The sequence below is a fragment of the Aulonocara sp. 'chitande type north' Nkhata Bay genome, linkage group LG18 (genome assembly GCF_057382095.1).
Source record: "Aulonocara sp. 'chitande type north' Nkhata Bay isolate Kocher_YH1m ecotype deep benthic linkage group LG18, A_spYH_male_GT1.1, whole genome shotgun sequence".
Taxonomy (NCBI): domain Eukaryota; kingdom Metazoa; phylum Chordata; class Actinopteri; order Cichliformes; family Cichlidae; genus Aulonocara; species Aulonocara sp. 'chitande type north' Nkhata Bay.
In genome coordinates, this window is record NC_141361.1 from 12,711,723 (window position 1) to 12,735,084 (window position 23,362).

At 38.1% G+C, this 23,362-nt stretch overlaps 1 protein-coding gene and 1 long non-coding RNA gene across 4 annotated transcripts in view; one reads left to right on the plus strand and one right to left on the minus strand.

Annotated features, from left to right (window-relative positions):
- The window catches only part of LOC147308114 (uncharacterized), a 61,931-nt gene extending 45,705 nt beyond the window's left edge, over nucleotides 1-16,226 (minus strand). Inside the window, exons 1-2 of the long non-coding RNA XR_015126131.1 lie at nucleotides 16,023-16,226; nucleotides 10,902-10,998 (exon numbers count right to left, since the gene is read on the minus strand). This is a non-coding gene — a long non-coding RNA (uncharacterized LOC147308114). The remainder of the gene's footprint in view (nucleotides 1-10,901; nucleotides 10,999-16,022) is intronic.
- The window catches only part of LOC147308115 (netrin-G1-like), a 66,246-nt gene that overhangs the window by 18,895 nt on the left and 23,989 nt on the right, over nucleotides 1-23,362 (plus strand). For all 3 annotated transcript variants that reach the window (XM_086272512.1, XM_086272511.1, XM_086272513.1), the window contains exon 3: nucleotides 12,311-12,954. In XM_086272512.1, coding sequence (XP_086128638.1) covers nucleotides 12,311-12,954 — 644 coding nt within the window. The remainder of the gene's footprint in view (nucleotides 1-12,310; nucleotides 12,955-23,362) is intronic.

The following is a 23,362-nucleotide window of genomic DNA, read 5'->3' on the forward strand; positions in this document are numbered from 1 at the left end:
AGGTAAATACTGATTTCACTGACACAGGCATGCAAGTAAGACTTTGTATCATGTAAAAACAAAATGGCATTTAGCCAAAATGGAAAAAAAATAATTCATGCAAATAAAAGTTTGCTAGAAGGTGTAAATAAATCACTTCCAATCTCCAAATGTAAACACAACCTACTGTTTTGCATTGCTATGGAAACTTGAGGTGGGCTTCTATTATAAGCAAGTTTCATACTTAATATTTGTGTATAAGACATAAACACAAGATGTGCAAGATATCTGTGACTAAACTGGCAAACAAAGAGTATATGTGCTAAAAAGTATAATGTCAATATATGCAGTCACATAAGACAAAGGCTCAAAATGTAATTCTGTGGTTTTTCACGTCTTGCTGGGTTCTTACTATAGGTACAGAAAACAAACTCTTCCAAAAATACTGTCAAAGTATTTGGACAATGATTTTTTTTGTAATTCTGCCTCTGTACAACACCAAAGTGCATTTTAAATTGAATAGTCAAAACGAGGTTGGACTAATCTAGTGACTTTTAGCTTTAATTCAACTGATTTAAAAATACTGCACTAATTATGTAAGAAATACAGGCAATTTTGTAAATTGTTCTCCATTTTTAGACGCTTAAAAATAACTGGACTTTTGAGCAGGTTTATGGCAAGTGAGGGCTGTTTTCTTCTTTCTTTCTTTCATGACAAATTAAGCAGATAAAAAATCTGGAGCTGATTCTTTCTCATGAACTTACATTTGGTAGCTGCCTATTGGAAATCTCAATATGAGGTCCAAAGAGCTGCTGGTGCATTTGAAAGAGGTCCATTATTAAAATGAAGAAAAAAATAAATCTATCAGAAAGATGACAAAAACTTGCTAATAGTGGTTAGAGTAGCAATCTGGTCCACCCTCAAAGAAAGTGAATCTACAGGCCTGCTCAACAACACCAACAAGCCTGAAAGATCACAGAAGACATCTCGAGTGGATGATCACAGAGTTTTTCCCTTGATTAAGAGAAACCACATCTCAGTGTCTAGCCAAGTCAAAAATAGTCCTGAGGAGGCAGATGTATCATTGATGACATCTACAATGGACAGACACCTCCAGCAATAGAAATACAGACAGTTTAGAAAAGGTGTAAACCACTGCTTAAACTCTATAAAAAGCTCTTAAAGGCAGTGCCCAGTTGTGGAAAATGATTCTTTGAACATATGAATGCAAGCTTTATGACATAGAATAAGGCCATATTAAAAAAAAAAAAAACAGTATTGTTGATCATTTTGAAAATAGTCAAAATTGTATTTTGAGGAAAAAGTTGAAATAATATTTTGAGAAAGACAAACTGCCATATTTGCTATACCCTTTACAAAAAAGCCTTGTGTAGTAGAGATAGTGGAACAAACTGATCAGCCGTCTTGTGATAAAACATACTTCCTCTTTATTGTGCAAGGGTGTAACCATCCTTGCATCTAGCCATGAACAGAAATTTAATTTTGTACAAATCCACTCTTCCAAGTTTGTGTGGTTTTTCTGACTGAGCCGCCGCAGCCGCAGATTTCTGCACCAGCTTTTCAGCATCCTTATACTCATCACCACAATATGTTTATGTGACAAAAGAAAAATTATTTCCTTCCTTGTTACTAAAGCTGATTCTGAAGTATGATTTCACTAACTTAGAGGGTATAGCATCTATGGCAGTTTGTCTTGAAACAACAATTGTAAACACTATCTCAACTTTTATCTCAAAATGATTGATAGTATTTTTTTAATGTGCCCCTAATACTCCTTTGTACTTTCACAAGAATGATGGCAAAAGTATGGATAGGGAAAGAAACAGCTCATAGTCTGAAGAATAGCATCAAACATAATGGAGACAGTGTTAGATCATGGATCTGTATGGCTGCCAGTGAAACTACTACTATTTATTTATTATGTGAGTGCTAATATAAATAGGAGAATGATTTTTGAAGAGTACAGGGCTATACAGTCTGTTCAGATTCAGCCAGATGGTGTAGAACTGATCACTGATTACTTCACAGTGCAAGTGGATAATGACCCAGAATAAACTGCCAAAGAAAAATAAGTTTTTCAAGGCAAAGAAATTGGATAGTTTGATCTTAACCCAGCAGAGTCTGTTTTTAGTGCTGAACACAAAAATGAAGATAGGCACTCATAAACAAGCGGAAACTGAAGATGGTTGCAGTAAAAACCCGGAGAAGCATCTCAAGGGAAGAAACTCAATATTTGGTGATGTCCATGATGTCCGCTATTTAAAATTATGTTAGTCTGTCCAGCCTGTCCAATTTACTTTTGCACGCTTGCTTACTTTATACAGAATCAAAACCTTTTAAATTTGAGTGGTGTTTTTTTTACACAGAAATATCTGACTGCATTAAGTGTTCTGTCTGACAGGTCTTGACAAGAGAAATATAAATTGTGCCATATAAGTAGGCAAAGAGATTGAAATCTACCAAAGAGAATTAAACATCTTCTATTAATCACTGAAACATCCACTCTTTATAGCATTGCTAAAGCTTTTTATTGAATTCTGACACAAGAGAGGATATATCCCACACAAAGCAGATACCTACAAAGCACACACAGCAATACACAGATACACATGGGTGTATAAACATACACATCCACATATCCACATATACAAGCAAAATCAGCCACACAAATACACAAGTACAAAACACATTAATTCACTTCTCCATACATAAATGCACAAATTTCATACACAGAATCAAGTGCTCACCTCCAACATCCCCCATGATAATAAGGCAGTGTTAAATATACCCCACTGGAACTCTGCCACATGGGATAGATAATGAGGCCAGGTGTTAATTAATGTGGAGTGCGTTTCTCCTAGTCTGTTGACACCCTGTGAATCCCAATCAAGACTGGGGCACTGGATCGTGGTGCGCTTGATTTGCCAAGCAGTGTACTTTAAAAGGCCAGACTGGCTGTGCTGCAACCCTCAAAGGGACTCCTTTGGCAAGAGCTGTGTTCCAAAGGGCGGAGTGTTTGGCATGTGGCAAATTAAAACACGAGCGCCGGGAGAAGTTTGTGTTTTCGTTTTGATCAAACGTCTGCACCAATAACACATTACAACACCCTCCGATATGTTGTTTGCATAACTATCTCATGCATAAGATTTTATCTGCAGTATGCGGTGTCATGCGTGACACTCAGAGGAACATACTGGTGTATTTGCACAGTTTTCTCAAATAACCATTGAGTATATGTCTTATTTATTATCTTTGACGGGTATAAAAACTATTGCTATTACATTTGTCATGGGGCTAAATTTTTTGTCATGAGTTTAAGGACTGGCTAATCTTAATTTCCTGTTTTATTTTGAAAATATTTTATATCTTGTGTCTTTGGTGTCTTTTGTTCTTATCTTTGTTTTCTTGCCTTTTGTAATGTCTGCCCTAATTGTTTTCACTTGTGTGACATTGTCAGTCTCCCCTGAGAATGCATATATAGCCTAAGATCTATATATAAGACCTTTATATAGCCTCTTTCTCAGATTTTTTGTTTTCCATGTTCGGTTTTGTATATCAGTCTGTTTTTCCAACCTTGTGTCCTTGAGGGTTTTTTTCCCCTGCGTTATTTTTTTTTCCTTCGTTAGATTTAATATTTTTCTGCCATCTTTATGTAGCATCTTGAGTTCCTACCTTTTTGTAACTGGTAAATGGACTGGTTCTTATATAGTGCTGTGCTACTCTATCCGAGCACTCAAAGTGCTTTATACAACTTGCTTCATTCATCCATTTACACCCATTCATACAGGCATTCTTTCTTTGCTTTCTATGCAGTTAAGGGTTAAAGTGAGATTCAGAAGGTGGGGGAACCCTAATATCTGTGCAGTGGCTCAGCACAGGGGAGAGAAAGAAAAAAAAAAAAAAAAAAAAAAAAAAAATCACAGTAATTTCTGTTGTGAGCTTCAGTAGATTTTCTTAGTCTGCAGGATATAATCAGCTGATGTGCTGCTGATTGTGGATTTACACATCAGAATCAAGCAAGATGTACACAGTTTGAGCAGTTATCATGCCTAATGTCCATCCCTTTCACTGACACTATACTGTTTATACTCACAGTATAAAGTTGGAATTCAGTCAGTTAATTTGAATTAATCAGCTTAATGCAAAATGATCTCTGCTACACTTGATGTAAACCTAAATCTGACCACGAGCACCACAGCCACTGTGAATTCTACTGCAAGCTAACCTGCTTATCCTGCACAAAACTATCCAGTATGTTCATGCAACATTTGAATAACACAGACATAGTATACTTAGTTTGTTTTGCAGGAGGTTTCACAATATGAAAATACATAATTTATCAAAACACATCCTATACAAAACCAATATGTGATTAAAATTATGACATCAGATATAAGCTTTAAATTTGCAGTTTATCGAGTGTTACTGAGCAGGCCTTACCTTTAAATCTAACCTTTTTTCTTCCTCTCCTGTCCTGTCTGTCTTCCTACAGCTTCCTTAAAATTACCTGACAAAAATCCTCCTCCCTTCACATTTCCGTATCTTCTGTAGTGCTAGCCAGATGCAATGTAAGGAGTAGAAAGTAAAAAGTTGCTAGAAAAATAAATACTCAAGTACAGATACCTGAAAATTCTATGTAAGTACAGTAACAAAGTATTTGTACTTCATTACTTCACATCTCTGAGGTTAAGTAATGGTTATATCAACTTTTTTTTTATCTCCTCTGTAAAGCTCCTGCAATTTATAATAAGTATAATTTTACTGTTAAAAATATTTAGTTTAAACTATCCTATTGTCTTGTGTATTAAATGTACATGTTTTATATATAATTTAACTTATGTGTCGTCAGGTCAGTAACACTCATATCCCACCGACCTCAGAAATGATATGATAGCCAGCCCGCCCACACACACACACACACACACACACACACACAGGTCGGATGTCCTTCATTCCTCTGAAGGTCAGAAGAATGAAAAGTCTGGCTCTGTTGTGAACCACTGCTGGCCCTGACTGCAGGTCATTAAAGCTCTATTGAGTTTCTGCCAAAGCTCTGACTCTACCAATATCTCACCATGGCTCATCTCAGCTGTCTTTTCTGTCCAATTTATACCAAGCCCTGAAAAGATCAACACCCAGCCTCTGTGCTCACTATACACATGTGCATTCCTGGATATCATCGTTTTGGCCTGTCGCCTGTGCATCATTACAAATGTATCATCCTCACTTAAAGCCAGGAACAGTATGAGTTCAGTTCAAAAGAGAGTTTTCCTGAGAGTTGAGAATTTATTGTCACATCTGATGGGCATCTTCTGATTTTGTCGAGTGGCGCTTCAGCTCAAATTATCGCCATTTTGGTTTTCTTGGATCAACTACCTGAACACTGAATCGCAGCCGAGTTACATCTTCAAACTGTCATTTGTCAGGGTTTCTCCTCCTCTGGTGCACCCCATGAATGAGGATGGGCATCCGATTGTGTGATAAAGGGGCTCAGAGGAAAGCACTCCAAGGGATCATTAACACCGCCCAAAAGATCACTGGCTGCCCTCTCCCCACACTGGAAGTTCTACACAACGCCCACTGTTTTAAAAAGGCCCAAAACATCATAAAAGACACCTCACATCCTGGCCACTCCCTGTTCGAACTGTTGCCCTCAGGCAGACGGTACAGGGCAATCAGAGCAAGGACTAATAGACTCAAACACAGCTGTTATCCAACTGCAATAACACATCTGAATACTACAAAAAAATGTCCATCACGCCACTCTTGTGTTAATCTATGCACGGTCTGAAGCATGTGTGTGGGAATGTATGTGAATGTTTTACTGTTATATCTTATTAGTATTTTAAGTATTCTATCTATTTTATTTATTGAATTTTATTGTTTTATTTATATTTTGATATTGCTAGGGATGATGCAATGATCGGGGACCATTCTTAATTTCGTTGTTCTCATGACAATGACAATAAAGTTTCTGATTCTGATTCTGATTCTGATTTGGGCCAGCGACAGGTCTGCAGGTGTCATGCGGCAAGTCAGGAGGTGCAAGGCCGAGCAGGATGATGGGCTGATTAATCCAGCAACACCTCAGGTCCAATGAGAGAGATTTTGCTGCCACAGAGGTGCTGAGTCAAATAAGTTACTGAAGTCTCAGCACAAACTAGCGAGGCACACGCAGGTCACAGATTAATATTACCATAGGGTTCATATTGCACTTTTACTTCAATTTGTACATATAAACAAATACTGAAGCATCTTAAAAATTGTAGTTGCAGATTTCATGAATAAGAATGGAAACCACAGAATTATACTACAACAATCTCCAAAGTACCAAGAAGTCATGTTGTTGTGTATTTCAGGAAGCCCACAGGTTAGTCAGATTTACCGGGGAAGAAAAAGTGTGGGTGAGTGGAAAATTATCATAATATTATATTATCAAAATAATTATCAACCTCTATTAAAATTATTCAAAATCTTGCTAATTTAAACTTTTCCATTTTAAGTCCACTGCTATTTTCTATAAACCTCCAAATAATGCAGTTTAGATAATCTAGATAAACTCTTGTTTTTTCCCTTACCCCCTCAGATTTTATCATACAAATAGTGCTTCTGGTTGTCACATTTACTTTGGCCACCCACACTGCAAGAAAAAAATGCTTGCTGCATTTATATGCTTATTTTTGTTGCATTGAATCTGATGAAATTGCATTTTTGTTTTTTAACATAAATGCTTACTGAATCATTGTTATCAAGTTGTCAGTTTTAGCTAGAACTGAAAATGTGGTTTCTCTCCTTTTTTGTATAAATTTGTTCTCTACTCCATTTGTATAAGCATGCATACAGAGTATCATTGTAGACATGTATTATTTTGTATATGTAGGTGCTAATGTGGGTTAACACTCCATATGAAAACCCAAAGAAGTTGTTTGATTTAGTCTGACTCTTAGTAATAACTTGAAAAATATGACTTTATAAATGTCATCATTATGTCTTCCTTTTGTTTTTCTTAGTCAAGGTAAACTTAAGTGCACAAATTGCATCTCTCTTCATATCCTCTGAGCCTCTTTTTGCACCTAAAATTGAACACATTTATCACAGGGTAGTGTGTAAATTTAAATGAGACATCACCATGAAAAAAGTGAAGTCTAATTCACTTAATACACATTTACTATGCAAAGTGATATGTCTCCAAGCAATAGACAGACAAAGTAAACCAGCCAAAACATGTTAATGTTCAGTCTGAAAATAGTCTGAAATAATAAGCACGCCTTAAAGAAGATGACTGGAGTGCAAAACTATGCTGAGTTCAATATGTAATCTGTGCTTCAGGTCCAGAAATCTGTCAGCTAAACTGATTGGTTGGATTGCCTCTATCCGTTCTTCAGCAGTGGCTGTCACTGGCCACAGAATTTATCTTCCGAGCCACATCCTCTGTCAAACGGCACCTCAACAGGAGGTTGCACTTTGTCTATCTCACAGGCCATATGTCACTCATTTAAGCATCTGCCTCACACATTATGTGTGTATATGTGTGTGTGTGTGTGTGTGTGTAAAATGTGGGTCTCCCTCATAAATGGCTGTACAGTATAGGCTCCAGAGATTAGGACATCATTTGCTGTTCAGGCCTCCTTTCACTCTTTCACTAAGGCAGTGCCCCCGGACGGATCATGTAGCATCAATAGAAACTGTACTCCGTTACACAGCAGCCATGAGGGTAACAGAGATGTCAGCAATGCCAATGAATGATGACCCATTAGACGCTCTTGCAGTGTTGTATGTTCTGTAATGTCAGTGGGTGTGAGATACATAGGAAGGTCATCAATCTATAACATGAACCTATATGTACTATGCAAGATAAAGATTTAATGAGAAATTATAGTGATAATATGGATTTGTACATCTGCATGAAGAAGAAAATTTTCACATGACTCTATGCAGTTCTGTAAAAAAAAAAAAAAAAAAAAAAAAAAAAAAAAAAAAAACACAAAGTATACTACCCCATGAGACAATGGTTTATAGAAACACTCTTAGCAGTGATAAGTTGAAGTAATTATTTTCTGTATGAGTTTTTCGGTCTCTTACATCATTGTGGAGTTATTTTACAACATGTCTTTAGTTCATTGTGATTTGTGGACTTTGTTTAAGGACAGCTTTTTTTATTCTCTACCACCACATTTCAATCAAGTTGAGGTCTGGACTTTGACTTTGTCATTGCAACATTTTGATTCTTTTCTTTTTCTTTCTTCAACCATCAGCTGAATGCTCTAGACGAGCAAACTATCAAAACCTCTGTCTGCAGAGAGTTTCTTGGACTTCATGCAGTTAAAATCAGCCCTGACTCGCAGTCTGCATTTTTTTTTTTTTACTGTTTTTTCCATCTACAAAACTGTCAGGTTTTCAGAAAGTATTGCAGAGTGGTTGATAGGTCTGAGTATTTTCAAAAGCCACAGAAAATTAAGCTAGCTAATTTAGGGCTTTTTAAAATGGATAACTAAACAGTTACAAGCAAATAAAAGTTGGTTTCCACCTAAATTATTCTGTTTGAAGGAAAAATATGAACTCAGCTTTCAAATTATTTTGACCTGCAGGTCTAACAGTACTACTTGCTTGCACTGTTAATGTTCACTGTCTTTTTGTAACAATCAGTCAGTTACAATCATCTGACTGTGAAACCACTGGCATCACTGTGTGTCTGCAATCATCCTGTGTGCAGAGACCTCTTTTATAGAAGTGCTCCCACTTATTGATAATTAATTTATTAGCCGCACTGTTTAGGAGAACCTGGCTGCTATTTTTTAAATACTTATTTATCCAGGTAAAAAATCTCATTCAGATACAAATCTCATTTCCAAGAGAGACCTGGCAACTTAATTCCTGAAAGTAAGAATGTTTTTCACAAATCTGCATAGAGTCCTTGGAAAACTTTGCTTTTCACGTGACCATAAGGACCGTGCAAACATGTTGGCTACTATAATTCTTCTAATTTGACAATTAGTTTTGTCTAAATGCTTTCTGTCTGTTAAATGTGAAATAAATCTTCTTGTCTACTAAAATAAGGTGATATTTAAAAAAAAAAAAAAACATGCTGCTTTAGCAAAAATGTGTTTTTAGTATTTCAAACATGCAGTGGAATTGATATTGTAGTCGAATCATATCATCACCATGAAACATTTTGGTTAGAAGTGGTGCCATTATTACTTCAATTATATTTTTGTGGCACCAGTTAATTTGTTTGGCCACATTTTTCATTTGATCAATATCTCATTTTAGTCCAAAACTCAGGTTTTTTTTTTCCCCAAATCCTCTGCTGACTACTTGCCCCTATGATCACAGGTAAAGGATCAAGTTGAGAGGGTTTATTGTTTTTTAATAGCTTCCCCCCCGGCATAGCGCTGTAGCCTTGGTCTTGAATGACCACAGAAGGTATTGATCTTCATAAGGCACTGTTTTTGTTGTTAAATAACCACCACAGGAAATCCGATGGAAGGTCCTGACCTTTGTCTAAGTCTTTCATTTCACCTAAACTGGGCTATATGAAAGCAGTGAAGTATGGTGGGGTTTACTGGTAGAAACTAAATACTGTACATGTCACTTCACGTTCAACTGGAAAAGAGACTTTAGATTATTGTTTGTTATTAATGATGGACAGGGCTTTTATGAAAGGTTTGTCCCCAGCCAGCTCCCAAATATGAATGGGCTGTTTGGTTAGAGTGATCACTTCCCCGAAGGCCTGAAAGTTGAGGCAGGCACTAAGAAAATGATTATGGATCAAATTTATGACTGCTTTCCACTGGTCTCCCAACACTTCTACTAGTGTGATGAAGCAAATTTCTCTCTTTTTAAAGCCTCTGTTCACTCTGTTTCTCACTGTTCTGCTGGGAAATTGTTTTTCTCATTAGCTACGGACGCCGTGGTCGGAGTTCTTCATATCGACTGTGAATAAGGCTGCCATTTCGGAAGATGCAAAAACAGCCACCCCACTGCTCCCCGAACCAAACCATGACAACAAATAAATCAAATATAGGTGAAAATTCATGGTCTTGAATGACAACAGGGAAATCACTCTCTTACAATATATTTCTCTCCCTCCCTCTCTCTCTAGGTAACATTAAGATTTGAGCTCTGAGCAGACCTCCAAGGCTGTTCAAGCACAAGTAGGGAATATAAGGAGCCTTAGCACACATCACTGGTAAACAGTTGACTCAAGTACAATTTATTGTCCCTGTGGCAGAACTCAGGCAGCCACCAACCTGCCTATTACTGCGCAACTCTCTCCTTCAAATCTCTCTTTCTCTGTGTTTCTACAGCCCGGCCTTTCAAGCTTTTGTGTTAGCTTTGTATGTGTGTGGGTGTGCATGGGCGTGAGAGGAGAATACTTTTAGCAGCTGAAGTCTTGCTTTAAAAAAGGTTACATTCACTTTCCCTCCCACTCTCTCTTATTCTTACAATCTGTGGTGGCAGCATAACCCTTATTACCCTCCTAATTGGATCATGCAATGCTCCTTTGAGTCAGCTGAGCAGGCCTAGTGACCCACAATCTTTCAGTCTTGTCATCAAATAGTTATCACTTTTAGCTGAGGAGTAAGGAACTGATAACATATCATAGTCTCACAGGAAATAATGCGGTCTCTGGAGAGCTATATCTAAAGCAGGGAAGTCATCCATACATTTTCCTGTGAAGAAGATAAAGCATCACTTTTTTTTTCCCTCTTTGGGGAGGAGATATTTGATGCACTTACTCAAAAACAAAAAGCAGCTACTGGTCTTTTCAAATGAAATATAATAGCGTCTGCTTATCAGTATTCCTGGCAGTGATCTTCAGAGAAAGTGGCAGTCTGGGTTGAATGCACTACAATATTGGAGAGATAAGTGACTAATGTTGCAGATAGCACTTTTCTCACCTTTAGATAATTTTGCGTGTAGAGTGTTGGATGATTGCTGATTATCGAACCGCTTTACAGTTGATCTGAATCTCTTCAGCACTTAACCTCATTGTTCCTGCAGCAGAGGTGAGAGGAATGTCAATTGGAGTGTGTCTTCTGCTCTCTGGGCCTGTTTCAGCTCTCTCTGTTCCTCTCTTTGCCATCCACACACACACACACACACACACACACACACACACATACATACACACACACACAAACAAACACATTCAGAGCTCTCTATCCCTCTCACTCACAAACAAACACACAGACATCAAGAGCTCCTCTTTTCCTCTCACAAACATGCTCACTCAAACATCCAGACTCACTATGGTACAGAGCAGACACAGGCCTATGAAAAATGCATGTCCCTTTGCGTGTTTCATAAGAAATACTCATCAGGATTCCATTCCCATCTCACCTGAAATACAACACAGGAATATCAATTACGAAAGCAATTTGGGTGGCAGTTTAGGCAGGGAATTCGTGCAGCTAGAATATGGCATCCACAGTGTCATCTTAGTGAGAGGGTCACTGTCTCCTGGAGCAGATTATAAAATACACATTGGCCCTGAATGTGATAGAATGTTACTGAGTACAGCAGTGGGATCGTGAGCCAACAAGGCAATGTAAAAGTAAATAACTTTTCAAGTTAAAGTACCTCAACCTGTGGGATATTTTTGGATGAGAATATTGCTCAATGTTGCCTTATAACTGTTTTGTAAGTTGTGGCATTTCTACTGAATACTTTATGAAAAACTAAATATTTACCTACCGTTTTGACAAGTCACTTGCCAAGCTTTCTTTTCTAAAACCACAAAGGGCAGCTTTTAAACTGTCAAGTACATAGTAGAAAACAATTTCTGTGCAAAGGTAAACTGGCACGTTAAAATGTTTCAGTATTGGCTGCATTTCTAATGTTTTACTGCTGCTTTGATCAGTTCTGATCAAATCCATGTGCTGTAGCATTGCCTGCCTGCCTGTTTAGCTGAGGGAGTTGCTCCCTGATAGATTGTACAGGTGTTAAAAGGGAAGCAGTGTATAAAGAAGTGCATTTTCAACATACCTTGCACACTGAACGCTTGTCAGCGAATTGTGAAATCTTAATTCACTCTCATGAATAGGTCGTGCAGTTTTAACTTTCTTTTGGTAAATTTGATGTTGCATTCATTTTTATGCTACAGTTGTCTTGTGCTTTTCACTAAAATTATTACAGATACTGAAGTTTTCTTGCACATGTTAAAGAGCTCACATCATCGCTCAATGGGCATTTTTAAAGTAATACATTTTTAAGAATATACTTTTAAATACTGGATTGCATCACATACAGAATGGGGCAAAAACAAACATGTTAATCGATACTTGTATCTTTTTTTGTTTTTTTATAGGAGAATCCTTATATGTGCAACAATGAATGTGATGCTGCCACTGAGGAGCTGGCTCATCCTCCAGAGTTGATGTTTGACATTGAGGGTCGCAACCCGACAACTTTTTGGCAATCAACGTCATGGAAGAAATACCCAAAGCCTCTGCAGGTCAACATCACGCTGTCATGGAACAAGACAATTGAGCTGACTGATGACATCGTACTCACATTCGAGTCAGGCCGACCAGAACAGATGGTCCTGGAAAAATCACTCGACTACGGCCGGACCTGGACCCCTTACCAGTTCTACGCCACTGACTGCCTGGACGCTTTCACCATGGAGCCCAAGACAGCGAATGACCTCACCCAGCAGACCTTGCTGGACATCATTTGTACCGAGGACTACTCTAGAGGGTACGTGTGGAAGAATGACAAGACAGTACGTTTTGAGATAAAGGACCGCTTTGCATTGTTTGCTGGGCCTCGACTACACAACATGGCCTCACTATATGGCCAGTTGGATACCACCAAGAACCTGAGAGACTTCTTCACAATCACTGATCTAAGGATTAGGCTGCTGAAGCCAGCCACTGGAGCCACCATGGTAGATGAGAACAACCTATCTAGATACTTCTACGCAATCTCTGACATCAAAGTGCAGGGCAGGTAAGCTCTTTTACATATGGTAATGTTCAGTAGTAATAGTTTCCTCAGAAAGTATTCAGATTCTTAGCATTTTTGCACTTCAGCTGTTTTTTTCCACGTTGAGCAGATTTTTACCTGCTTTATTAAGATGGACTTGCAAAGATGAGCATTTTGGGGGTCAATATTTTACTCCCAGTCTAAACAACTTAGCCACGATGAAGAAGTAGTAGTAGTCTTTGGACTCTTTGATTTGTGGCTGATTTCATTCCCGTGGCACATCTGAGCATTCTCCCTGTCCTTGCTATTGAGGTTCACCACCATGTTTCACTGTAAAGGTATTTGCCCTTAGGCTGTTCAACAGACATAGTATTCGACAGCAGGGTTCAGAACAGTCTGTCTCATCAGGACATAGAATCTTTTCCTTTATATTTTACTTTAAATTCTGTTTGTCAACTCAGATGTGAGCTTTCATGTGTTTCTTGGTTCATTATATTTAGCATTTCTAGTATAAAGGTTTGACTGATGAACAACGGCAGAGTTGGTTGACAACCAACTCCATAAAAAGGTCTGGTCATTCCAAACCTCCCTTATTTCAGAGTCACTGAGATGACAGATTTATGGAAACTGAAACTTTAGAAATGATTTTACACTGCTGATCCACACCGTGTCACAGTTTTAACAGAAAGGTCTGCAGAGAGTTTCTTGGACCTTGTGTCAGTTAAAATCAGTCCTGGCTGGCAGTGTCCATTATTGTCAATTACATCTGCAAAAATTTAAAATCATCTTTCCATGTCATCATTATGAGCTATTGATTTTTTTTAAACTACGTAAATTTCCATCTACAAAACTGTCAGGTTTTCAGAAAGTACTGCAGAGTGTTTGATAGGTCTCAATATTTTTGAAAGCCACAGAAAAGATAGCTAATTTAGGGCTTTTTAAAATGGATAAGTAAACAGTTACAAGCACGTAAAAGTTGTTTTCCCCCTAAATCATTCTGTTTGAACAAAAACTATGAGCTTATCATATATATGCATGCACACACACACACACACACACACACACACACACACCTACCTTAATAGGTTGTTGTAGTTGCATATTTGTGTTTATGTTCAGTGCTACTGAATGAATGACAAATGATTTTGACTTGTAGGTCTAACAATACTACTGGCTTGTATTGTTGTTAATGTTCACTGTTTGTATCAGTCAGTTACAATCACCTGACTGTGAAACCACTGGCATCATTGAGTGTCTGCAATCATCCTGTGTGCAGAAACCACTTGAAAAAAAAAAATTGCCTGGAGACAGTACTTTACATTTTGTCCCCCACTGTCCAGATATGAAGTGAGATGAATGATTGAAAGACTGGATTCATGTTGATAAGCAGGCTTCCTAATGAAAGAAATTGGTACAAAGGTACACTGTTAGAAAAAAGTTCTTTAAAAAAAAAACAAAAAAAAAAAAACAGTAATATTCCGGCAGCTGGGGCGCCAAAATAATACCGTAAAATAACAGAAAAATAACTCAAAAATACGGTTATTTCCAGTAATGAAAATACAATTTGTTGCCCTAATTTTACATGGGATTTTGCCTTTTTCAAGTGCTTTTAAACATTAAATTAGGAACAAATTAATGGATTCCATTCATATCGCGCATTTTGAGACCCTCAAAGCGCTTTACAATTCCACTTTATAATTCCCCTCTGGCCAATATCAGTAGGCGGTAGGTGAAGTGTCTTGCCCAAGGACACAACGACCAAGAGTGTCGGAGCCGGGGCTCGAACCGGCAACCTTCTGATTACAAGGCGAACTGCCAACTCTTGAGCCACGATTGCCCTAAATAGCAATAATGATAATAATAATAATTATTTGATGTAAAAAAAGTTTATAAGAATCATTTTATGCATTTTTCCATAGCATTACATTTTCAAATAACGGACAAATATTTGTGAAATCATGATACATTTGTGAATGTATTTTAACAATCTAAATATGCATATGTACAGACAAATACATAAAAAAAAAAAAGAAAATTATGTTTTATTACATTACAGTGATTTTACGTTAATTTATGTAGCGAGTAAAAGCCACCGAGTAACTGCTAAGGGCCTCTATACTACTCATGCAAACTTTCAGGACCAAAGCTCTTACAGAAACGAGCCCAGAATAAACGGGACAAGAGGGTCGATATCAGTCAGATACGTTAAAATTTATTATTTTAAAAGAAAACAAAGGGTTTGCAAAAGGCCTAAAACATCAAAATGGGGAAGGTCACTAACGACCACAATATAGTTTTATTGGTGCAACCTGCCCATATGGAAAAGATATATATATAAATTATATATAAATCTTATAAAGTTTGTATCTGTCTTGTGTGAAATTTGTATGAAAAGCATATAAGAGTGAAAACAGATATAAGGTCCCTTGAAAAATTATATAATGAAACTTGTATGTTTTGGATACTTACTAAAACAATATATGAAAGTAATGAGAAAGTGGCCACTTTCATGAGTAATCACATTTTTTACTATTTCTTTCTGTATTCACAGTTTTTACCATTTCTTTTCCGTATGGGTGCCAGCAATGCAACTATCACCTGAGGGCTTGCTCTACCCCGGTGGTCCCAGATGCTCGCTGCTTTAAAAGAAACAAATCCACCCCAAATAAATACGAGCCCAACAGAACACTTATCGCATGCACTGTGTTTTAGTTCAGGCAATAATTGGTGCCACTAAAATCACTCTTAATAAAACTTATTCACTGCAAATCCACACGGAGCACCTCTAAAAGACCTAATTCCCCTAAGGTAAGAGCCCAGCTCCGGGATTGCACATTGCCCGACTAATATTGCACCAGCCCAGTAGAAATAAAAACAAACCCAGAATAAAAAAAAAATCTGTTTTAAAAGGTGACCCTACTCTAAAACCAACTTGGGAGAAAAACACAAAGAAAAAGAGAAGGAGGAAAAAAAAACAGTGACAAATTCACATGTGCAGCCTGTCCTGCAGAAGGCAGTACAATATAAATTAGATTGTAGTGCATAAATATACTTTTTTTTTTTTAAATGTCAAATGTATTAAGTTAACATACCTCCAGCAGACAATTGTGTTTGCTGCACACCTGGCTTGTCTTCTAAAATCACTACTAGAAACATAAAATACAATAAACATCAAATACATTTCAACGAATTTTTTAAAAAAAGCACTGAAAGAAAAACAGCCTGTACCTCGAAACTCTGCTGTAGAGGTTTAAAACAACCGTTTGTGTAGAAGACAATTAAAACTTCTCAGGCTCTTCACCTACTCACACAACAATTGTTCACAGCCGCTCATCAGTACAAATGAAACGACGAGCACCTGCTGCTACTTGGGTCCCCTGGGTCCTAAAGCCTTCCCCATTGCATTTACATTTGAAATGTGAAATCAAAGTCTATTGATGTAAATGTAACGATATTCTAGAAGAACAGTACAAAACTGTAAAATACACAGTAAAATACTTTTATATTAGGATTTTTTTTTACAGTGTAATTCAGAAAGATAGGACGCTGAGTACCACTCTTATAGTAACCTTTTAAACTTTCACAAGTGTTTAGTTTGCAAAGGCTAAGTTCAATGCAGCCTTTTTATTTAATTTGACCAGAATTTTGGGAGAAGGAGCAGACTGAGCTGATACTAAATTTCTTAATTATTTATCAGAAAAATAACTTGACAGACGAATGGCTGGAGGATTAAGAAATAATCATTGAGTCAAGCTGTAGATCAAGAGTTACCTTACTTACTTCAGTTAAGTGTTTGCTTTGAAAATCTTCTGGCCGTGCAGTCAATAGCCAGTCAAGACCATTACTGTCAGAAAAATAAATGCCTGAATTGGTGTTTGGTGTGATGGCTATATTTAGTGCACAACTTGCTATCTGTTAGGTTGTATACCTACAAAATATCCCAAGATGAGAAGAGCATAAACTCAACAATATTTGCTGTAACTTAGATGATGTCATGAGAGGGAGGAGCTGGGGAAGAGTTGGGTTACAAAGCACCTTGCAGATGTGGAGCAATTGTAGAAAACAATGTAACCATAAATGTGGTGAGATCCATAAAAGGCTATCAGCTAATAGCCTTTTATCAGCTGTTTTCTGATGGCAATGAGAGCTACTGATATTTTTATCAGTAGAATTGTTTTCTGATTATGAACATCCATTATTTTTGGGTAATTGTCCAAAAGATCTGTTTAATCAATTTTGCCATTCTGTCCACTGGCACCTAAAAAAGGCATTTGGTGCTGAGCTCTTTTTCAAGCCTATAACCATATTTGACATATTTTAATTTCAATACTCTTCAACAAGAGTCAATCCCTCTTTTTCCTATATTTAAACAACCATGCTTTGTTTAGTAAAATCAAGGGAACTTATGGTGCGCGTTTAATTTACATAAAGTGTGATATTACAGAGAATAATAGCGGTTTTTTTTCAGTGAGTCATCAGAATGCCTCTGTGAGGAAAGGAAATGGAAACACTGTCATTTCATGATGCATGGAAATCACCCACATGATGATCATAAAGCCTCCACAGCTGCTCTCCAAATGGGACCTGTGCTGCTTTCTGCAGTGAGTTTATAGGAGGGTAACTAGGTTGGTAATGACCCATCAGATGGGCCCTAGGTGAATTAAAACAGTTAGTCCCTAATTAGAATTCAGTCAACTTCAATGGCAGATTAGAACCATTAGCACATTGGCTAATTGGTAGGAGACTAATCTTGTAATTAAGAGCATTTGCAGCTGATTAAATGGTAATCATCAGGGACACATCAGTGAAACGTGAATACATTTACAATTACCAGGCTGTTGTTCCAAATTTAGCCTTGCCTTCTTTAATAACGAGTAGATTTATGTTGTGTCAATGAGGTTTCCTATTTGAGCGAGCAACACTTTTTGTTTCAGAAGTAACAGTTTCACAGGTCTCTAATATTCTTATTATTACACTGCTCAAAAGATTAAAGGAACATTTTGAATACACATCTTATCTCACTTGGAAGAAAAACATGCTGGATATGTATACTAATATGGGCTGTGTAATGTGTTAGAAAAGAAAGGATGCTACATCGTTTGATGGAATTGAAAACTATCAAACTACAGATGATTGAATTAACAAACACCAAAACCTCACAGTAAAAAAATGGTTCTGCAGGCTTGTTCTTTTTCGGAAATTTCATTTTAATTGCTCAAAATGTTACTCAGTAGTTTGTAAGGCCTCCACATGCTTATATGTAAGCCTGACAATGTTGGGAAATGCTCCTAATGAGACGATCAATGCATCCTGTCAGGATCTCCTCCCAGATCTGGATCAGGGCATCAATTGAACTTCTGGACAGTCTGAGGTGCAACCTGCCTGTGTCAGTGGTATCAAATCCTTCATTCTCCAGGAACTGCCTGCATACTCTGACTACAATTACCACTCCCGGTCATGGTTATGAGCCAGAAGGAACCCAGGACCCACTGCACCAACACTGAGTCTGACAGTAGGTCGAAGGATTTCATCTCAGTACCTAATTGCAGTTCGGGCGCTGTTGCCGAGTCTGTAGAGGTCTTTACATCCCTTCATGGACATGCCGGTTGAGTTGGTGAGCACAAGGCCCACTAGCCCACCAACCGCCTCAAGGCACCCTCATGAAGTCTGTTTCTGATTGTTTGGTCAGATACATTCACACCAGTGGCCTGCTGGAGGCCATATTATGATGCTCTTGCACTCGGAGCTCTCCAAGAATAGTTGCCTGTCTCCTGGAATCTCCTCCATGCTCTTGAGACTGTGCTGGGAGACGCAGCAAAACTTCTGCCAACAGCATCATGATCATGTGCCATCATGAATTTGGAATACCTGTGCAACCTCTGTAAGGTCAGGTGTCACCTTATGCTACCTGTAGTGACACTGAGCCAATACAAATGCAAAACTAAGGAAAAATAAAAATATGAGGCAGGCATAAGACAGATATACAATGCATTCACCATGATCTTTATGGAGTACATGATACTAGTACCAGTGAGACACCTTTTTAGCATCAAAACATCTTTAACGGGCGACCGTGGCTCAGGGGGTTGGGAAGCGTATCTGTAACCGGAAGGTCACCGGTTCGATCCCGGGGCTCTCTGTCCTGGTCGTTGTGTCCTTGGGCAAGACACTTTGCCCTACTTGCCTACTGGTGTTGGCCAGAGGGGCCGATGGCGCGATATGGCAGCCTCGCTTCTGTCAGTCTGCCCCAGGGCAGCTGTGGCTACAACCGTAGCTTGCCTCCACCAGTGTGTGAATGTGAGAGTGAATGAATAGTGGCATTGTAAAGTGCTTTGGGTGCCTTGAAAAGCGCTATATAAATCCAATCCATTATTATTATTAACCTTTCATGACTTTCATTAAACAAGCTGCTGGAAGTATTCCTCAGAGACTTTGGTCCTGAATTGTGGACACAAGGCAAGATCGATCCATGCATTTGTGTTTTTTACTCCAACTTCTGACCGTACCAACTGAAAATAAATATGAAGCTCTTCAGGCAACATTTTTCCATTCTTTGTGCAAATTGTAGTATCAGATTACTGTTCTTATTTGGCAGGAGTGGCCTTCGCTGTGGTCTTCTACTGCTGTAACCCAACTGCTTCAAGACTGTGTTATGAGTTCAGAGATGCTCTTCCTCATACTTTGGTTGTAATGTGTGTATATTTGAGTTACTGTTTCTTGTGAACTTGAACATTTTGGTTATTTTCCTCTGACCTCAGGCATCAAAAAAGTATTTTCATCCAGAGAACTGTCTCTCACTGGATAATGGACCATTCTCTGTTAACCCTTGATATGGTTGTGTGGGAAAAACCAAGTAGACCATCACTTTCTGAAATATTTGCACCAGCCCATTTGGAACAATACCCATGCCACATTGAAAGTCACTCCTATCACAGTTTTTTCTATTCTGATACCAGGTGTGAACTTCAGCAGGTCATCTTGATGTGTCTACATCCTAGATGACTAACAGGCATACCTAACAAAGTGGCCAATGAATGTACATATTTTGCAGTAAACATAGTCTTTCAATATTCATTCTTTTTTGTGTAAACATGAATTGATGAGTTTTAAATTGCAGAGATTGCTCCACAGCACAGAATAGCATCTCCCACAGATATCTTATTCTGCCATTCATTAGAAAGAGTAGCAAAAGGTTGAATGTGAGGAAAATAAGCTATTTTTCCCAATTTTCCACCTTGCCCCTGGGCATCAAATTCAATTTTTGACCAAAAGTTTGCACTGAGAAAGAAAAGAAAATAAACATACGATTTTTGTCCAGAGGTGGATCAGTAACTCACATGAAAGAGGGTGATGGAGGCAGGTGGGGAGAGACTGATTAGAGTTCCCACCAGCCTCAGCAGCCTTCTGGCTACAACCAAATGTGAAAGCCTTATCACAGAATGGCCATCCTGTCCAAGAATTCCCAGAATACTCCACAAACACTGATAAACTTTAACTGACGTATACACACAGTCTCTCTCTACCACACACACACACACACACACACACACACACACACACCAGAATATTTAGTCTCAAGTTACATCCTGAATGTCTTTAAATCTGACAGCTTCATGCCCAAGAGGAAGGATTTCAGAGCAATGAAAAGCGTTTGGTTTCTCTATGTGGACAGCTTCAAATTTCAGGCAAGCTCGATGCTGTCGATTTAGGAGATGGACTCCTTTTTTTGATCAGCAGCCTCTCCGTCCATGGCAATGTAAAACTCATTTTACTGTGTACAGTGATCCAGCAGTTTTCAGTTCATGGCAGTCTTGAACCTTGGTGGTTCCTGGGTTGTTCCTAAACATCCTAATCAGTTTCTTCTAATCTAACAGTCACAGTTTGTTACACATCCAATTAACTTGCATTAGTTGTTAGAGCTGATGGTTGTGGAATCAGCATCGGTTTAGAAATGTCTTCCCAACTTGTCCTCCCAGTGCACTAGACAGGTGTCTCAACGACTCAGCACACAACTAGAATGCAATTAATAATTATCCTTCTAAGATATCAATAAGTTACTTTCCCACTATTTTCAGTATCGGTCAGTTCAATTATTGCTGTTAAGCAAATCCTTTTTATGCTGTCAAAGAGATCATTTAGTTTATAGACATTCAAATATCATGTTTTGCCTAAACTGCTATACATCACATCTCTATCACTAAAATCTTATGATTTTTCACTGAATGTGCGTTCATCCATACAGCTGTAGTAGCTATCACAAATAAACTGACAATGTGCTTTAAAAAAGAAAACGGCAGCTTTTCCTATTTGGTTCATTTATAAAAGGCATGCAGATGGCATATCTTAGCAGATTCACATTACAAAAGTGAGGAACCTTGAGTTTACCTCTTAGGGCAGCCAAGAAAAGGAGTAGATTTCTCCTTTAATAATCTACGAGTTGTTTATAAAATGCCTCAACAGTGCTTTGATTCAAAATGTACCAATACTGTCACAAATCATCCCCTGTAATGATTTATTGTGACAGAAAGGAGATGGGTAAAAGGGAAAAGAATTTAAATGGAGTTCTCCTTTTCACCTTTTCTGAATAGAGAGTCAGAGAGTGCGGCACTGCTAGCTGTGCTATTGATTTCTAATGTTATTCCACATCAACAGAAAACAAAAACCTTGAACCATGCAAGCGGGCCCACCTTTCTCGTCTCCCTCTCCATCTTTCCTCACTTATTGATCAGATGTCTGCTTGTTAATTAAGACATGACCGCTACCGGCAGGTTGCGTGGTCACCGCTGCACATCTGCAGGGCTGCAGTGGGGCCTGGGAACGAGAGGCATCTAATCTATAAGTGCTAATGTGCTATTTCTCGTATTCTCCATGTCACGCTCTAGATTTTTTCACCTTTTCTCCTTTATTTCTTTCTTTGAGCATCACTGTTTCGTTCTCCTTCATTTCCCATTTTACACAGAACGGTCTCAAAGTAACATTAAAATTAGCAACTGTCAACAACATGGCTACGGTTGCCTCATGATGGATACTGTGTAAGATCACTTCAGGATCACAGATTGCTAAACATGAGGTTCTTTTTAGGTGAGACAGAACATAGAGAAAATCTGTGGTTTTTGCTCTGTTGTATGAACAAAATCACCTTAGTAGATAAAGCGCCTTTAGATGCGTTTAGATGAACACTGTCCTGTGTATGAAAGGATTTAAACACCCCCTGTTATCTTGCAAGTGCAATTTTGTAAATAAAATATTGATTTGTCTTCCGCCTGCTATTCATTTATTTGTTTGTGTCAATTTTTGTTAGTCTTTTTAAAGTTCCTGTCACAGTCCAATGTTGGGAAGGCAGTGAGGACATCCCAAATGCACACCAAAGCAAGTCAGGAAAAGTTGATTATGGGTTAATTGGGGAAAAAAGGATCAAGCAAACAAAACAGGAGGGTGAGAACAGAATAAAGACTGTAAGTAAGGCAAGAAATCTCAGAAGGCAATAAAGTAAACAGGACAAAACAAGGCTGGAATGCTTGATTGAACATCCAAAGACAACCTGGGAAGAGTACATTTGGAGAGACAGAGAATCTTGAATATATTGTACACTATGCCAGAGTGATGAATGGAAATAGACAGGCTAATGGGAAAACTGGGAGCAAGGTGATGTGGGTGTGGCAGACATGAGACTAGGTGGAAGGGGTGAGGAAAAGCAGCACTCTCACATATCTAGTATTAAAACTTGATATCTTAGCCATGAAAGACTATAGCACTTTCTAAGTTGACTGTTGGTTGGGAATTGTACAATCATTATACTTGTGTTTAGTGTAGTTAGTGTAGCTGTGTTTAGTGTTAGCAAAGATGCAGATTTTCTTCTCTTGTGTGAGTATTTGTCTGAAATGTTCATTTAATCAAAGTAAAAGGTCTGAGGTCCATTAAACAGCCTTCTTACTGACAGAGAAATTTCATGACACAACAAAGAAAAAAGCATTAAAAGAAGACGTTGTGCTTTTTCTTTGACTGATGTCAGTCGTGAATCTTTAGAATGACCATAGACTGGCTGAATATAGATCAACCAAGAGATATTGCTGAAATGCCACAATCATTTTCCAAGACATTGCAGTTGCTTGGTCATATGTTTTGTTAATGGTTGAATGTGATTGCTTTCAGAATGCACCTGTATTTTCATTTTATTTTCAATGCTGTGGTTTGACTGGTAGGTCTCACTGGGATGTATTTCCATTTTGAATAGGTTTAATTTGTAACAACTGACCATTATGACATCTTGATAAAAATGAATATTTTACTTTGCCATCTGTAGTAGAGTAATGCTGTGGCTGCATCGGTTGGTTTAGTTAGATATGCAACCAACTGGCAGATACTGCAAAAGCATGAATAGATTACAGTTGTTGTGGGTGAATACAAGATTGCAGATGGCATGCCTTGGCTA